The sequence below is a fragment of the Thunnus maccoyii genome, chromosome 2 (genome assembly GCF_910596095.1).
Source record: "Thunnus maccoyii chromosome 2, fThuMac1.1, whole genome shotgun sequence".
In the NCBI taxonomy this organism is placed as follows: domain Eukaryota; kingdom Metazoa; phylum Chordata; class Actinopteri; order Scombriformes; family Scombridae; genus Thunnus; species Thunnus maccoyii.
The window spans coordinates 34,229,503-34,245,448 of record NC_056534.1 but is presented as its reverse complement, the minus strand read 5'-3'; the positions used below and the strand labels follow the sequence as shown (position 1 = coordinate 34,245,448).

Below are 15,946 nucleotides of genomic sequence, written 5' to 3'. Positions count from 1 at the left end.
AACTCTGACCCTCTAAACCTCTTGGTCCACATCCAAACCATGTCTCATGTTCCTCGTATGTATCTACACACAGGTCAGAGGAGAGAGCTGTACCATGAAATTAATCCGCTCTACATGGTTCCACTTTATTAGAGTTGACAGCTTTGTAAAGCCAAATGGACTCCCTGGTGCTGAGCACAAGTAATGAACCAGCACAAATGAATACTTTGGAAACCTCAGGTGTTAAAATATCAGACAGGGATGTTAATGGGCATTACATGTGCCTTTCCTCTTTACCCGTACACTGGAAAGAGGTTTTCTGAATAGGTTTCAATTCTAAGGTGGAAAATGTTAAGTGATAGCCTCGTTGAATTTTTCATTGAGCCTCAAAGTGGTTGTTCCAATGCAATGCACAACTGTTTGTGTGAGGTTTTGGCCTGGTGATGCTTTTTGTTTCAGCTGGTTTATTTTGGTGAACCTCCAGAAGCAAGTCTGGTTTTATTTCACCCTGTGGACAGTGAGGTTGCATGGTCTGTAGTAGAACTTATCCCACCTGTCAGAGGTGTGGCACAGACAGTTTTTATTACCATCAAAGTGAGTAAGTAACTCCTCATGACAGTTCTTGAAAGAGAGAAATTTCTCAACCTGTCTAGAGACTTCTGCCAGGCAAAACTGCATCAACAGATATTTTGATGTTAACATTAAACCTTGTAACGTCAAAGGGCCTCTCACAGTGTCAAAACCACTGCCTGACTCAGCAGCTATGAATCTTGTACCTTTTTTTAACTTTTTTTTTTCAAACATCCACATAGACTGTGCGGTTGAGTCTTGTGGCTTTCACCAACCACCCACATAAAACTGTATCCATCTGTTTTTAGACTAACTAACTGTGTACGCTACCCACCCAGCACTAAATGAACAAGAGCCAAAATAAACAAGTGACTCGTGAAGAAAGTGGAATATCATCCAACAGGCTAAGACCTGGGTATTTTCCTCAGGAGTTTGTGGAACAAATCAAAGCTGAAAGGAGAGTGAATGTTGGAATTGAGTTGATTGGGCAGAAACATGAATTCAAATAAGTATGTAATTAGGCGTTTGCTTGCTAATAGGTTAGCGGTAACAACTTGATAAACTGGTTTGGTTTTTGTTTCTGTAAATTTGTGTTGGAATTTTTCTGGTCAAAAATCACCATATGTAGCTTTAAATAAATAAAAACAAACTCCATGTTTGACAGATAATTTATGATATAAAAAATCTCCCCCTCTAAAATAAACAATAATAATAAATAAAGACATGTACAAGTGATTTTATTTCATAGGACTTTATTGTAAAAAGTTTGAGTATCATAGGTAAAATATTGCCTCTTGGTTTACATTCAGTGAAAGTAATCCATATCAGGTATACGAAGGAAATGTGTCAAAAGCTGCCTCAAAAGACATAAAATTATTTCACATTGTCTCGGGGTCCAAAGTAGAACACATGCACCCAACTTTGACTAATTTATCGACACACTAGTAGCTGGTAAATGTGATGAACCTGAATGTGTTTTGACATGTCAAATTGTTGTGAATATTTAGTCGGGAACATACTTTCCGAACATTGTCTGTAAAAGGTCCAGTGGCATGTACGCCTGATGATAAAGGTGTTTGGCAGACACAAGTTGATCATGCTAAATGTTCTCTACAGGAACAATAGAGTGGCGCTGCAAGGGTTAAATATAAATGCACTTTAATTCTGTTTAAGAAAACTAAATATTAACATAAATCATTAATGAAAAAAACGCTCTTAACAGTGTAGTAAATACATATCCCATTAATTTATTTAATGGGAAATGGTAATAATGTTTTACTGTAATTGCCATAATTATCACATGATACAACAAGAAGGTTGAACTCTCAGAAGTAACAAATTAATAAACAATTAATTCATAAGCAAATTTAGGAGTGGATGGTGCTTTGAATGAACTCTCATAATGGATAAAATTAGAAGTTTATCATTAGATATCAGAACACTTTCAGTATATTTAGTAATGTGTTTAAACAAATTAGTATAATCATATAAAATTAATGGCCATTAACTTGTATTACATTAATGGGAAATGAATTACACTTACAGGATTATTGCACTACAGCTGTGAATTGATAGGATTATCACCATTAACCAGGCAGTCGGCAAACAGACCATGTAAAACAAAACAAAACAAAGAACCTAACAATGACCACCAGGACTTCCATAACAATTTTAAGGGGAAAAAAGGCCCTAATTTAGCGGCATTGGCGGCGGTTGAGTGAAATTGAAAAGAAAGCCCGTGGGGTGCTGGGAGTGTTCAAATTGAAAGCACATGTTGGTCGCTTGAATCTGAACTCAAAGGTTTTGTTCTGTTTTGGCTCAGTTGCTTTATTGACACATCATACATCAACCTCAGTAAAACTTTAAAAAAAGCAAATCATGTGTTTGACAGGGACGACTTGTGAGCTGAGCTGAACGGTTCCTGACTCTTGTAACGACTCAATGACAACAGATGTTGTTTTCAATCACTATGTGTTGGGCAGATTTTATTCAGTTCATGCATGGTACTTCACAGATTGACTGATAAGGAAATACAATGGAGAGAACAAGAAAACAGGAGGACAGTATTTCATTTGTTTTGTTTTTTGTTTTTTTTAGCAAAATTATAAAAAAAAACAAAAACTGATCTTTGGAGGAGGGATGTATTGCATACTGTGTTGCATCACATTTGCAAACAAATCATTACAAATTACATGTGTAAAATATTGCATGAAACCTTAAAAATGAAAATTTAATACTGTTTCTTGCACTTTATGGAATAGCCTTCATTTAGTAGCTACCACCTACTTTATGTTGCATTAAAAAAGCATTTAGTAAGATTATACACAATATAAAAATAAAACAATTACATTTAAAATACACATTTGATAATAAAGTGGCTCAAATATATATATATACTGTATATATATATATATATATATATAAAAAAAGGATCATGAAACTTTCTTTTTGCCACCATGAACTGAACATTCCCTTTGTGACGTTTGTCAGTCAGCTGTTTTCTGTCACAATTTATTAGCTTTTCATTCCTACCAAGGACAGGTGTTGGTATGAAAATACTGCAGTTTAATTGCTCTGTTATTTTGATATATATTTACCCAGTCCCTTTGATAAGCTGTAAAAAACTACTTCCAACAAGTCAAACGATCCAAGGAATTATGTTACAAAGTTATGTTTTTTGAAGTTCACAGGTTTCTTTAAGTTGAGTGTCTTACTGAATAAATATTTGGTCTCTATTTACTGATATGTTCAGTCAATAAAAAGCTGCATTGATAAGTGTTTCATTCCATTTTCAGTACAGTATGGCCTTAACTTAACATCAGCTTTATATTTTGTTTTTTTATATCCAACAACAGCATCGTTTTGCAAACTGATGATTCTCTTGTTTTCTGACTGGCAAAAACAGAATTCAAGACACTGAGTCACAACAACCCTTCTTAGATCTTGCATAAAATAAACAGTGAAATCCATTAATATAAACCCATTATACTGAATATATAGCACCATAAGATCAGTGCTTGTTTCTTAGTAGTTTGTGTGAGCTTCTGTTTAGTTCCTGATGGTGCAGTCAGCTTCAAGACAATGCAAGAATTGTCCCATGACGCCTCCGTCCTGGAGTAATGCCACGTTCACTTCCTATCAGAAGAGGCTTTTACATTTGAGTCTGGAAAACTTACATCTTTTGTATCAGTATCAGTTATTCTCATCTGAATGAGAATAACTGATACATTTTACTTGGCCTATATAAATGACAATGTCTGGCCTATATATCAAAAGGACTTTCCAACAAAGTCCCAGTCATAATTCCTCCCAGGAGACTAATGAGAATATATTTCTTAGTCAGCAGCTCATATTTATAGTTAATCTGACATGAAGTGAAGGTGGCACTACCCACAAAGCCTTGTGTGTGAGACAGAAAGCTCAAATGGTCCCTTTATAGCTGCGTGAAGTAAGAAAATACTTTAAACAGACACACAGTTAGTTCATGTGAAGCACATTCAAATACACTTTCTCTCTCTTGTGTCAATCACCCAGCACTCACACTCTTATATTTGACATCAACATGTGTCCCATCATTCCCAGGGGCGAGGTGTAATTGCACTTGGTGCTAACGTGGAGGGTTGACTGCGTGGCCGTCCAGAGGGCCCGGCGGCGGTGCTGGGGATGGCACAGATTGGCGGTGAAGTGCTGGTTCCACAAGCGGTCCAGAAAGGTGGACGGGTACATACAGCGTGTTTACATACATCCAGAGCAGTGGTAGGGAGGTATACAGGTTCAACCTGAGGATGCCTGACGACGTACATCCCCTGATTTTAGTTCTTCTTGTTGTTGCGTCTTCTGGATTTCTTCACCCTGGAGAGAGATTGATAGGGGGAAGATTTCATTAATCCAGTTTAATGATGGATTATAAACAAACATGGATGGATGTCTTGCAGTTTGAAGAGCTAAATTTAACCCACAAATGTCAGTCGATGATAGTTAGTCTGGCTAACAACTGAACATTTAGTTAACCACTTGAATCCTTATATTTCCAGTATTTCCACTAACTTTTTGGATTTTTGGAAACCTTGTTATCTGGACTCAAATTAAATTTGTTTTGTTTGTCAGTACAACAAGGATTTTGAATGAGCTTAATTAAAAGATTTTTATGATGCATACTGTTGAAAATATATTGGGAAGCCTTTAGGAAGAGTAAAGGTGAACATCATTAGATAAATGTAATTTATGTGCAACTGTAACTGAACATGAAAAAAGGACAAAGAAGGGCCATGCTAAAAAAAATTATAAACAAAGGTTTAAAATGAAAATAATTTAGGTTGTGATTTCCTCTGTGATGACGTATACACATACACATTCTTGCAAGCAACATACAGGGTACATTTGTAGGGTCACAACATTTACTATTTTGTTGGCCAATTTCTCTTCGTTCTAACAGGAGTTTGTGTGAACAAGTGTAGTTTTAAAAGTTATTCTCACTCAATTCATGACTCCTATCATGAGCATCTATAAAGTGCAAGCACATTTATATTAACACACTTAATGTTCCCATGTTGAACCTTGTAACTACAGTTGTAATCGTTTTCATGCATTCACACATTTTTACACTCAAAATGCCTGGTGGAAAAGCTTCAAAATAAGGTTGCTTCTCAACCGAAACACTGGAAATGTTCTGCTGAATACTTGATTCTCATATACAGTAGGTGTTGAGACACTTCCAGTATTCTGAATATTAGAGGTTGAGGTTTCAGGAGGCAACAATTGGCTTTAATGAACTGTGATAACTCCAACACCAGAACTGCAGCATTTTCTTAAAATGATGTATTCATACTGAGGCAATTAACAATATCTTGTAAATCCTCATAAATTGCTTTATTGTTTGTATTCACATTGTGCACTTTAAGTGTTTATGGTGTTTTAAGAAGCAGACATGCAGCCTGGCGATAATCACGGCCAGATATACTGGGAACATTTTTTTTTAAATGGGGAATGGGCACATTTTAACTGCATAGCTCATTAAAAACTGAGGGAGCTGCTGCAGTTTTTTTTATCATGAACGTTTTTCTCTCACAGTGCTGCTCTTAAACCACGACAACTCTGTGCATTATGTGCAACTAGTGATGATAATTATGTGCAAAATGCCTTTAAAAAAGTCATGTTAAAAACACAGTTTGTGTTTAGGTGCATTAATTATTGTGAGTGAGCTGAGAGGGTAAAAAATGATGAACTCAATGATGCGTTTGGTTCTCTTGCAGTCTCGGCTGAAGTCTCAGACATATGGTTGTGAGAAAGAAGGAAGCAGAGATACCAGTGGCAGATTTATCACCATTCTTACTTGATGCTAATAATTTCACAGATGATAACTCAGCTTCTTACATCAACCAAGTCAACGATATCAGAGAGTAATTGTCAGCAAGACGCTGAGAAATGGCCACATTTAACCGTGGTTTATTTCTTCTTTGCAAGCTCTAAACTCAGCTGAGAAGAATGCTGTATTTCATTTCTGTCCTTGTCAGCAATGCTTGTGTCTGCTCAGAGAGAGGGAGAGTTTTTTTCTTACTTGTTAATGGCGTTCTTTAAGTACTGCTGCAGCCACTTGGTCTCTGGGTTGATGCAAACTTCCCTGTTGCTCTTCAGTTTGGCACTGTTGGAGAAAAAAAAAGCAGAATTTGACGGATTAGACGCCACATTCTCTGTAATTTTTCTAAAATGTCTCGACTTTGTAATCACAGGATGAGTTGTACTGTCAAAACAGGATAATCCCATTTTGCAACACAGGCTTTTTTTTTTTTTTTTACACTCCCCACTTTGTATTAATGCTTTTTATTTTCACCTATAAATAATAGCAGGGGCAAGAGGAGCAGGGATACAAAAAAGAGTATTTGAGTCTAATCCAAACTCACATGTAATAAATCAGGTTCAAGGATATGCACTAGAGAGCATTTTCACCTCTGGGCTTCCTTTGTAGCCGAGCATCCGGTGGTGGTGTACAGTTAGAGATGCTATCTACTTTATTAGCTGTGTGGTCAACCAAACTGTAACATGACCTCTCAGTAACCTCAACTGGCATTTTAATTAACACTGATCCTTAAAGATGCTCATTTAAGTTCCTTAGTTGGTTCTATTGGTAAACATAGACATGCAAAACCACTGGTATGCTCCTTTAAACTTAAAGACGCCATAAGCAACATTTATAATTCCCTAAAGCACTATAAAGATTACGTTGGGAGGAGCTCTCAAAATGCTGTATTAAGAATGATGTACCTACTGTATATGTCTTTAATTTTATCTGTAGCTAATAAATCACAATAACATCCTTTTTTTTCTCTTTTTTTTTTTGAAAGCACATTTCAATAATAGTAAGTTAATCTCCAAAACCTCCGGAACATCTTAAAACACATCTCAGTTAAAACCAGAGGATTACTGCTTCTAACAAACTGTCACCCTAATGCCAAGAGTTAAAGATCTCACTGTGGCTGCTTAATTTAACATTAACTAACCTGCATTATCTCAGATAAAAAGACACCAAAATTATTATAATTATAACATAAAATAAAAATATCTCCTACATTTATGGCACGGCACAGCTGAAACGACCACAATATGTCAGGATAATATTTGATAGTGTTTATGAAGGCTGAGCTCAGAAACACCTCAGCTAAGCTCTAAAAACTTCAGCACATCCTATAACACATCCAAGCTGAAAAAAACAGAGGATTACTGCACATAACAGGCTGTCACCCTCCAGTCAGCGGTGAAAAATCACAGCTCTCTGTTTCCACTCAGGCACAGCTGGAAGGAAGGCACACAACACGGATCACACTCTACTGTACCTTGTAAAGCTGTCTAAACGCTGCACACAAAACAGCTCAACTCACAGTTCGATGTTGACTTTGTATCCGGGGAAGGCATTTTAAAGAGTGAACATTGATGTTGTCTTAAATTAGGTTAATTATTATGGGATAAAACTCATTTTACACATCAAAAGGTGTAACAATTCTTTTAGGACACTGGAAAACAGCTAAAGTTTTTATGAGTAAGAGAGTTTATCTGTAATATGTATTTATAAAAGAAAGCCTGTTTAAATCACTATCACTATTATCTCAGTAGGTTGTTTTAATGGGATATTTAGGTTGTTTCTGGGATTAAATCTTTTACATGTGTGCATTAGAAATTTTATTAATGATTGCATTTCTATTTAATTCTGATTTGTGGCATATTTTGTGTAATCTGTCTGTCTGTTTTTTATATTCTTTGTCTTTAATTCAGTGTTATTTCAGTTTTATTACCCTTGAAAATGTTTTATTTAAACTCAGTGAGACATTCCTGGTTAAAGAAAGGTTAAATTCATGAAAGAAAATGTTATTTTTTGTTGCCCCTGCTGAGTGTGAATTTTGAAATTGTCCTTTTTTTCTCCTTTTTTCAAAACTAAACAAACACTACCATTTTGTGTGTTGAGTGTTATTTATTTTAACATGTGAAAATATGAATTCTCCTCCATGCTTGGAGAAAATTGAGATTTTATGCCTCAGCAGTCGATTGATTGTGTTTGTTGGTGAGGATGGGTATTATACGCTCTGTAAGACTGAAGCAGGAGCTGCTGGGACGTCAGAATGATTCCAGTTAATGATGAACTGTGTTGCGGTTTACGGAGAGTGCGAGTGGTGTCTGCGCCAAATATTTAGGAGAGGATTTGTACTGACACAGCTGGTCAAGTTTCAGATGCGGTGGGGCGAGTGGGGGGGGGGGAGCATCCAGCGGGATCTTGCACAGGCCTGGCGGCAGGATGAAGTGACTGAGGAGGCCGTTAAAAATTGCAAGGGGGCAGTTTTTTTCATTAAAAAAAAAAAAAGATTGATTTAAACATGCAATAGCCTCAGAAAGGCTAAATAACAACAACATAAGGCTACTTTTTCAAAATCAAAGAATACATACACAATCAGAGCACTCACATAAGGATATTTTTTGAATAAATGAATGATTCTCTGTCAAAATCAGCAGCAGCTTTTAAAATTTTTTTTTTTTTATCATTTCATGTGGCACTCGCACCTCTTACACACAATAAACAGCACTGTCCGTGGTTCTGAAACAACAGCAACGCTATCCATTATTCTGAAATAAACGATGCCAAAGGTATCTCGGCCAATAAGTTTATTGTCTTTGCTATTTTTCTATAGATACATATAGCTTGAACAGAGGGGGCTAAACCTTCTTAAGACCCTCTTGGCGCTGGGCCATCCCCCCCCCCCCCCCCCCCTCCAAACATGTGGATCTCACACCTCGGCGGCAAAAGGTCATGTATGAGAGTTAACAACTTAGAGGTGTAGCGCCTCACTGCTCCTCTTTCTCCTCCCTCCATCTCTCCATCACACAACTCTGCAAATTTAAACACATTCCTCTCCACCTCAAACTGCTTTCTGAACCTTTAATATGCCACCTCCCCAATTCCTCACCTCATTTAGATACGCACACACACGAGCAAATGAGCAAATGGCCTCTGAACTTAAAAGAGTAGCTCAGGAGCATCAATCCAAGCATCAGCCTCAAATCCCTCAAACTAACATGTGAGTCAGCAGGCCAAACAGCTAAGTAACTGGATCTGTGTTTGCTTTTCCTCTTGGGATGTCGCCTTCTTCCCCTCCTCTTTTATTTTATTAGGGGTGGTCAGCTCATCCGCTCGGGAGCTCTCTGCTGTTTTGATGTGTCTCCCTTCATCCTGTTTATCTGTCTGCTTGTCTGGCCGACCAACTGAGAGCCTAAACCCTAATTGACTTGGCTGGAATTTGAGGGCCGGAGTTCCACAACCAGCAGGTAGTAATTACTTCACAGCAAGTTAATACCAACAGCATGCTGGGACGGGTGGGGGGGTGGGATGGGGGCACACAGTGGGACACTGGGGGGTTGGGGATTGGGGGGCAAAGGCGGTATAGTGTTACTGGCTCCCTTTCATCTGCCTCAATAGAGATATCAGAGCAGCGCTGTGCATTTCCCTCCTGTGGCTCTGCGGCCTCCTCGTCTAAATGACTTCTTGACTCCTCTGGCAGTTTTCTGGAAGGAGGTTAGGGGGAGTTTGTGGCCTGGCCGGAGCGCTGCGTGTCCTCTCTGACCTTTTGCCATTCAGTCACCCCTTCCAACAGTCACCAGCCCCCGCTCCTTCTTGGCAGAAGCCCCACAGCCTTTTAGCCTTTTGGCTGTGAGGCTTCTGCTATCCCGTTTTCTATAGCAAACAAATGAATGAGGCTTTTTAGTTAATGTGTTCCAGACCAGTGACATTATACTCAATTTACTGCGCATGAGGCGGGAAATTAAAAAAAAAAAAGAATGGATAAGGGACACGGGGGGTCAGCAGAAACACAAAGGTAATCACTTTGACCCTTAATTATTGCTTCCTTTGTAAAACATAAATGGCCCCCTTGAGCTCTGGCCGTCACCGCTTTCCTCTTTCTGAGTATATCGTGTTGTTTTAAACTCAGGCCGCTCATTCAGGAAAGAATAGAGGGATATTCACACTATACTTCACACATCTACTCTCAATCGCTTTCATTCATGCGTTGATATTTTATATTTTATGCCAAATAGGAGGGAAAGTGAGGGGAATGAGTAAACATGAAAGGGAAAAAAATCAAGGACTAGGCCTATAACATATAGACAAGAATATGTCTCGTGACAGATATCAAAATTGTGGCGCTATTAATAACAGTTTAATAAAGACGATTCGATTAATTAAATAGATTCGATAATAGATTAGATCAGAAAAAGATATCAGCACAATAATCTACGTTTTAACAGAAAGAGGCTCAAAAAAGGGCGGCTCAGGTAGACTACAAATCAGCTAACGATGCAAATATGTCTTTTTTTAGGACATTATTTTAGTGGATTTGAATATATGATTTTTGCATAACTGCTATTTTCTCTGCATTTTTATGGTGTTGTTTGATTGACAGATAAAACTGCTGATTATTGACAATCTCTGTCCTTAAATCCTTTATTATACAATGTATGTGTGCATATGTGTGAGTGTGTTTTACTAAATAAATGTTCTAATATATGAAATATTTTAGTTGCCATTGGATACATGTGGATAATTATTCCTGTGAATACTCCTTTAGTGTTCTTGCAGTGTTCCTGTTATTGTCATCATTTAGTACATCACCACTCATTATGTTCATAAAGGTTCCCTGCACCCACATTCACTTTTTCTCTGCATGTCACCATACAGACGTCCAGGGTGAGAGAGCACACTCACTCGTACGGTAAAGATATCAAATACCGTATGATGGGATCAGATAGATCCCACTCGTCACGTTGCAGTCATCATATTACATTACCGCTACTTCTGGTAGTTTAAATAAAACTCAACAACTGATTTCAACACACAAGGCTTCAGGATGTTTTCAAGTGCTGCTGCATTCAGCCACGTAATCGAAGAGGCTTCATGTCCAGCAGAGCACTTCACCCAATGAGGATCAGCCACAGACCAGCCAGCACACTATTTCATACTTATGCGTGAGCATCCAGTTAAAACAAAGATTTCATTTGTTAGTGAGTCTGACCAGCTGGATGAACCTTTTGTTTATGGAGATTGGCCATGGTCTTTGCGGCATTATATTTTTGCATAGCTAGGAAATTGGCCAAACTGACTGCAAAATACCAGAAGCTTGACTTCACTTTGAAAAGCAGCTCTGATGTGAAACTCATGACAATTGTTTACTTCACTGTTTGCTTCCTGAAGCACTGCAAATGAATCTATGTGAGGAAATCTATATGCATATATAAGTGAGTCATCATTCAAATAATCATCCGACATTGACATCAGCAAAACACATTTCTTCAAGTTAATTGCGACCATAATTTTGGACTCATTGACTTACATGACTTGGAAGGGGCAGTTGGGTGTGTGGAGAAACTTGAGCTCTTTGATGGACCGCTGAGGAACCGTGTTGAGGGTGGAACGACACCAGCAGCGCTCCACCAGACTGATGGGCTTGGCTGCAAACACACAAGATCAGTGTGAGTGTAACAGGCATAAGTAAAAGAATATGTGAAATATGTAAATTGTGGACATAAAGTGTAATTTCAGCTGTTCAGCTCAGGCATTGACATGATGATGCTGCTCAAGGTTCTCAGCATAGTTTCTGCTAAACAAATATATTGAACAAGGCACATTTCAATTTTGATTCACTTTATGGTTTTAACCCAAGCTTAAAATAGACAAAGTATATAGATCTTCACACTTTAAATAATGTGTGAGCAGACAAAATGTAGCAGAAATCAGACTTCACAATACAATACTGTTAACCTGATGAAGAAAACTGATCTCAGTGTAAAGGTTTTGATCATATTTAAGCATGTTAAATACTATATAGAACTCATTATATATATATATTAAAGCCTGTTGAATACAAATATATTATCACTTACTGTAACTAAAAAATAAGGAAATAAGTTAATTTAATGGTTATGCTGTTCAGTCGCTGCTAAATGGTAAAAATGTTTTATTTCTCACTGAGAAGGATCATTGTGGTTCATATGAGGGTTTAAATATTTAGATCACCATCAATTAAAGTCCTAATTCAAATACAGTCAGACATCTCAGTAGTGATTATATGCATCACTTCCCTCAGTGGACAAATTAAAAGCATGTTTAATCTACTGTAACAAGTCTTTACAAGGCATGGGAACGTATGAGTTTACCTGCTATTGCCCTGAACAACATGTTCATTAAAAAGAGATTAGCCTTTCTCTCTTGTACTCACACACACACACACACACACACACACACACAGACACACACACACATGCAGAATTTTAGCTTTTCACTCCCAAAGCATTCACCCTGACCACTCTAATGGAGAAGGGTCCTCAACATTCAATTTCCAATATTCCCCTTCTTTTATGAGGGAGTACTCAGACAGCATCCAGAGCCTCTATGGAAATCACATCAAGTACATTCTTAAAATGATTACAAATCACCCCTGTGCCTCCGTGGAGGTTTGTGGGGTCCCAGTGCACCACAGATGCACGCTAATAACTCTAAACACACAAAATTACAAACTGATTATACTTATTGCCTTTTTTAAAAATACAGCTTGTAGATTTTCCAAAGAAATTATGGTTGTAAAAATGTCAGAAAAGAAGATGAAAGGAACCACTGTGCTTATAAAACTGAAAATGAATTAAGAATCCATCCAAATAGTCTTAATGGTTTAGTGCCTCACTTTATATATTACTTACAATGGGTTGAGGCTGCAGTGTGTTTCAAGAAATCATCAAGAGTCGGGAGCAGATGTTGATTTTGAAGATATTTTGCAACAACTCATTCTTTTCTATCAACCATTTCCTTGCCCAGATAAACACCAATTAACAAAATCAAGTTCATCGAGTGTAACTAACAGACCTTTATTCTGGGGTTCAACACGTTCCTATTTATATGCATGTTTATAATGTAACACCAAATGTCCTGCCACAAATGGCTAAATCCAAGTAATATCACCCTAATGATTCACACCCATTCAGGGTCTTTTCTCATGCAAACTAAAGGGATCATTATGCAGCAAGCAGCACAAGGGCCAGAAGCGAGCATCCACTGCTATCACCACCGCATTGTTTATCCCTAATTAGAAACTAATTAAAAGAAAGCACAGAGAAAAGGCAAATACACACATTTAGATCTAACTCTTTAATATGCAATCAGGGGTCTCACTTGGGTCGAAACAACAAGTTTAGCATAACGCAGGCAGGCGACTCGACACCCTGGCGTGTCTCCTACCAAGTAACATACGGGGAGGCTAGTGTGGGGTCACTGTGGAAACTGCATCTGATGAATGAAGGATTTTACTGAATAAAATCATTACTCGCAACAATTTTTGCCTGATTTCTTTTATAAAGAATATCCTTTCAATGTTACAAAGTTTCAATAATGATGCAAAGTTGTTATTTCATAGTAGTAGTAATTTATGAATCATTTTGTAATAAAAGTTTACTTTTTGCTAATAATTTCTCCATGTCTGAACAAAACAAAATCAAAGCAGGGTATAGAAGTGCTGGAGTCAGGTACCTTTCCTCTCTGCAACAAATCAAACTCATCCACCATCAAACCATCAAAGTTTAGATAAATAAAACTTGAAAAAGAACAGTCAGCAACACCAAAACTCCACTTTCAGATAACAAAAAAGAAGTTAAAACATGAAACCAAAAGGATTTGAGACATTCAGCTGCTTTCTATTACAGTCTGAATCCTGAAATTTAAAAAAAAGGTCCAACATAATCAAGATTACAAACAAGCCGAACGTCAGAATCCTCAGCATCCAGACCATCAAAGCAATAAAAATCCCTTCCCTACATTTAAAGCATCTCCTGTCAAAACCCTCAAAGATGATCAAACCAACAAACTATCTCAACTAAAAAAGTTTAAACTCCTGAACTCACCGTCAGAGGTTGGTATGCGTGTGGCCACGGCCAGCAGAGCCATCAGTGCCAGAAGTTTGACATCCATGGTGGTGAGCAATCAGGCTGCAGGAGGGCTGCTCTCTCTCTCTCTCTCTGCTACAGTCCAGGGCACAACTGTGACCGCCAGCTCCGCTCTGCGCTGTGTTAAATCTTCAGATGGAAGAGAGAGAGAGTGAGTGAGGAAGAGAGGGAGGGAGGGAGGGAGGGAGGGAGTCCTAACTTTCTCAGGAGGGAGGGGGGTCCCAGCATGAGAGGAGAGAGGAGAGAGGAGAGGAGGTGAGAGGAGGGGAGGGAGGGAGGGAGGGGAGGAGAAGGAGGGAGCAGCGGCGAGTCAGTAGAGACTTCCTCGATTGTTAATGTGTTGGCTGGGAATCAAGGAGAAAGTCTGAGGAGAATTCTCTCTCTTTCCCTTTTCACTGATTTATCTCCATTTTTCAGCCTTTTCTCTCTCAAATTTGCTCCCTTTTGTCTATTTAATCTCTATTTCTCCTTCTTTGTCGTCCAGTTCTATTGTCTTCTTGCCATCTGCCACACACACACACACACACACACACACGCACACACACACACACACACACACACACACACACACATGCAAGCACACACACAGTACATACAGCTTCCACCACTTCCCACCAATCACTCACAGACTATTTTCAGACCCAGAGCTCCCTGCTGTTGGGCTAATATTGTTGTATATTTCAGCTGAGTGTTGTGTTATTGTTTACTAGGACGCAGACTGTGCTCTCTCTCTCTCTCTCTTTCTGACTCTTTCCTTTTCCCAGTTTGCTCGGTTGACTCCCTGTCATCTGGCCCTGCTCCCATCCCTGACGCCTGGTTCATGTCTTTATTGAGCTCCTCTGGACTTACCACCAGTTTTTCACTGTCTGCTCTGTGACGAAGCTAATAAAGGACTCTTTAAATGTCACAGTTGTACACTTAAAGGCTTGGAGGGGGAAGCTCTGTTGAATAGCACGAGAACAATTGAACAACAATACTAATGTAATATAATGTAACGTAATGTAATGTAAAACAACTCACATCTGTGACTCTGCAGGACTTTTCTGTCGGCCAAAGACGATAAAAGAAGAAGTTGAGGTTTGGAAGCACGGTCTGCATTTGCCGAAATCATAGATGGAAATGTAAACCTCAAGCTTCAAATGGTTTATTTTAAAACAAAATTCAAAAGGATGAAGAAGAAAAACAGTTTGCAGTACATTTGTTGAATTTGTTTCAGGGGAGGGGAGGATGTCAAATTCCTTCAAATAATAAGATGGTGTGGGTTTGATGTCCTCATGCATTGATGACTAAAAGTCTCTGACAAGGAGGACAGCTGCTCATCTGTGATTGTTCTTGCCACCTTGACAAGCGATAAAGTGGTTCCTGCTTTGCACATTTCGATTCACATAGATAAAGTAGGACTGGTCCTATGGAAGAACTGCAGGTAAAACCATCAATTTTCTGTTAAAGTCGAGTCTCCGTAGAAAATGTAGCTTGTGCTTTTCTCCCCTTCTTACATACATGTAATGTGTCTGTAATGTTTTAATCTTGCTCTTAACAGATTATTTTTCTATCGATCCATAAGAAAATAATCTAACAAAATAAATTCTGATGAATATTTTTATTGCGTTTTGAGTAATAAATCAAGCTAATGAGTTCTGATTCGACTTTTGTCCATTGAGTAGCTGATAAGGTGTGCAACACTACCTGTGTTGTCATATTTATCCACTAATGATTTTATTGTGTGTGAATATCTGCCTTTATTTGATATCTCCTCTAAGTGAGACAGACATGCAGTCCTAACAGAGAGGACGCTGGAACAGGTGGGAGGGTAAATAAAAGCCTTTCGACAGATATTAGTCCTCATGTGTTTCTGAAACACTTCATCTGGAAGAAAAGGTCTTAATCAGTGAGCAACAATGTAACGGGACACAGATGTGTGTGTGTTGAT

General features: G+C 38.3%; 1 protein-coding gene across 1 annotated transcript; it reads right to left on the bottom strand.

Moving 5' to 3' along the window:
* Positions 1-1,290: 1,290 nt before the first annotated feature.
* cxcl12b (chemokine (C-X-C motif) ligand 12b (stromal cell-derived factor 1)) lies at positions 1,291-14,121 on the bottom strand. The gene is made up of 4 exons (XM_042435168.1): positions 13,975-14,121; positions 11,418-11,535; positions 6,107-6,190; positions 1,291-4,401 (listed from the first exon to the last, which is right to left on the bottom strand). The coding sequence occupies exons 1-4, from the start codon at positions 14,039-14,041 to the stop codon at positions 4,362-4,364; spliced, it is 309 nt and encodes a 102-aa protein (XP_042291102.1). The 5' UTR covers positions 14,042-14,121; the 3' UTR covers positions 1,291-4,361.
* Positions 14,122-15,946: the final 1,825 nt, after the last annotated feature.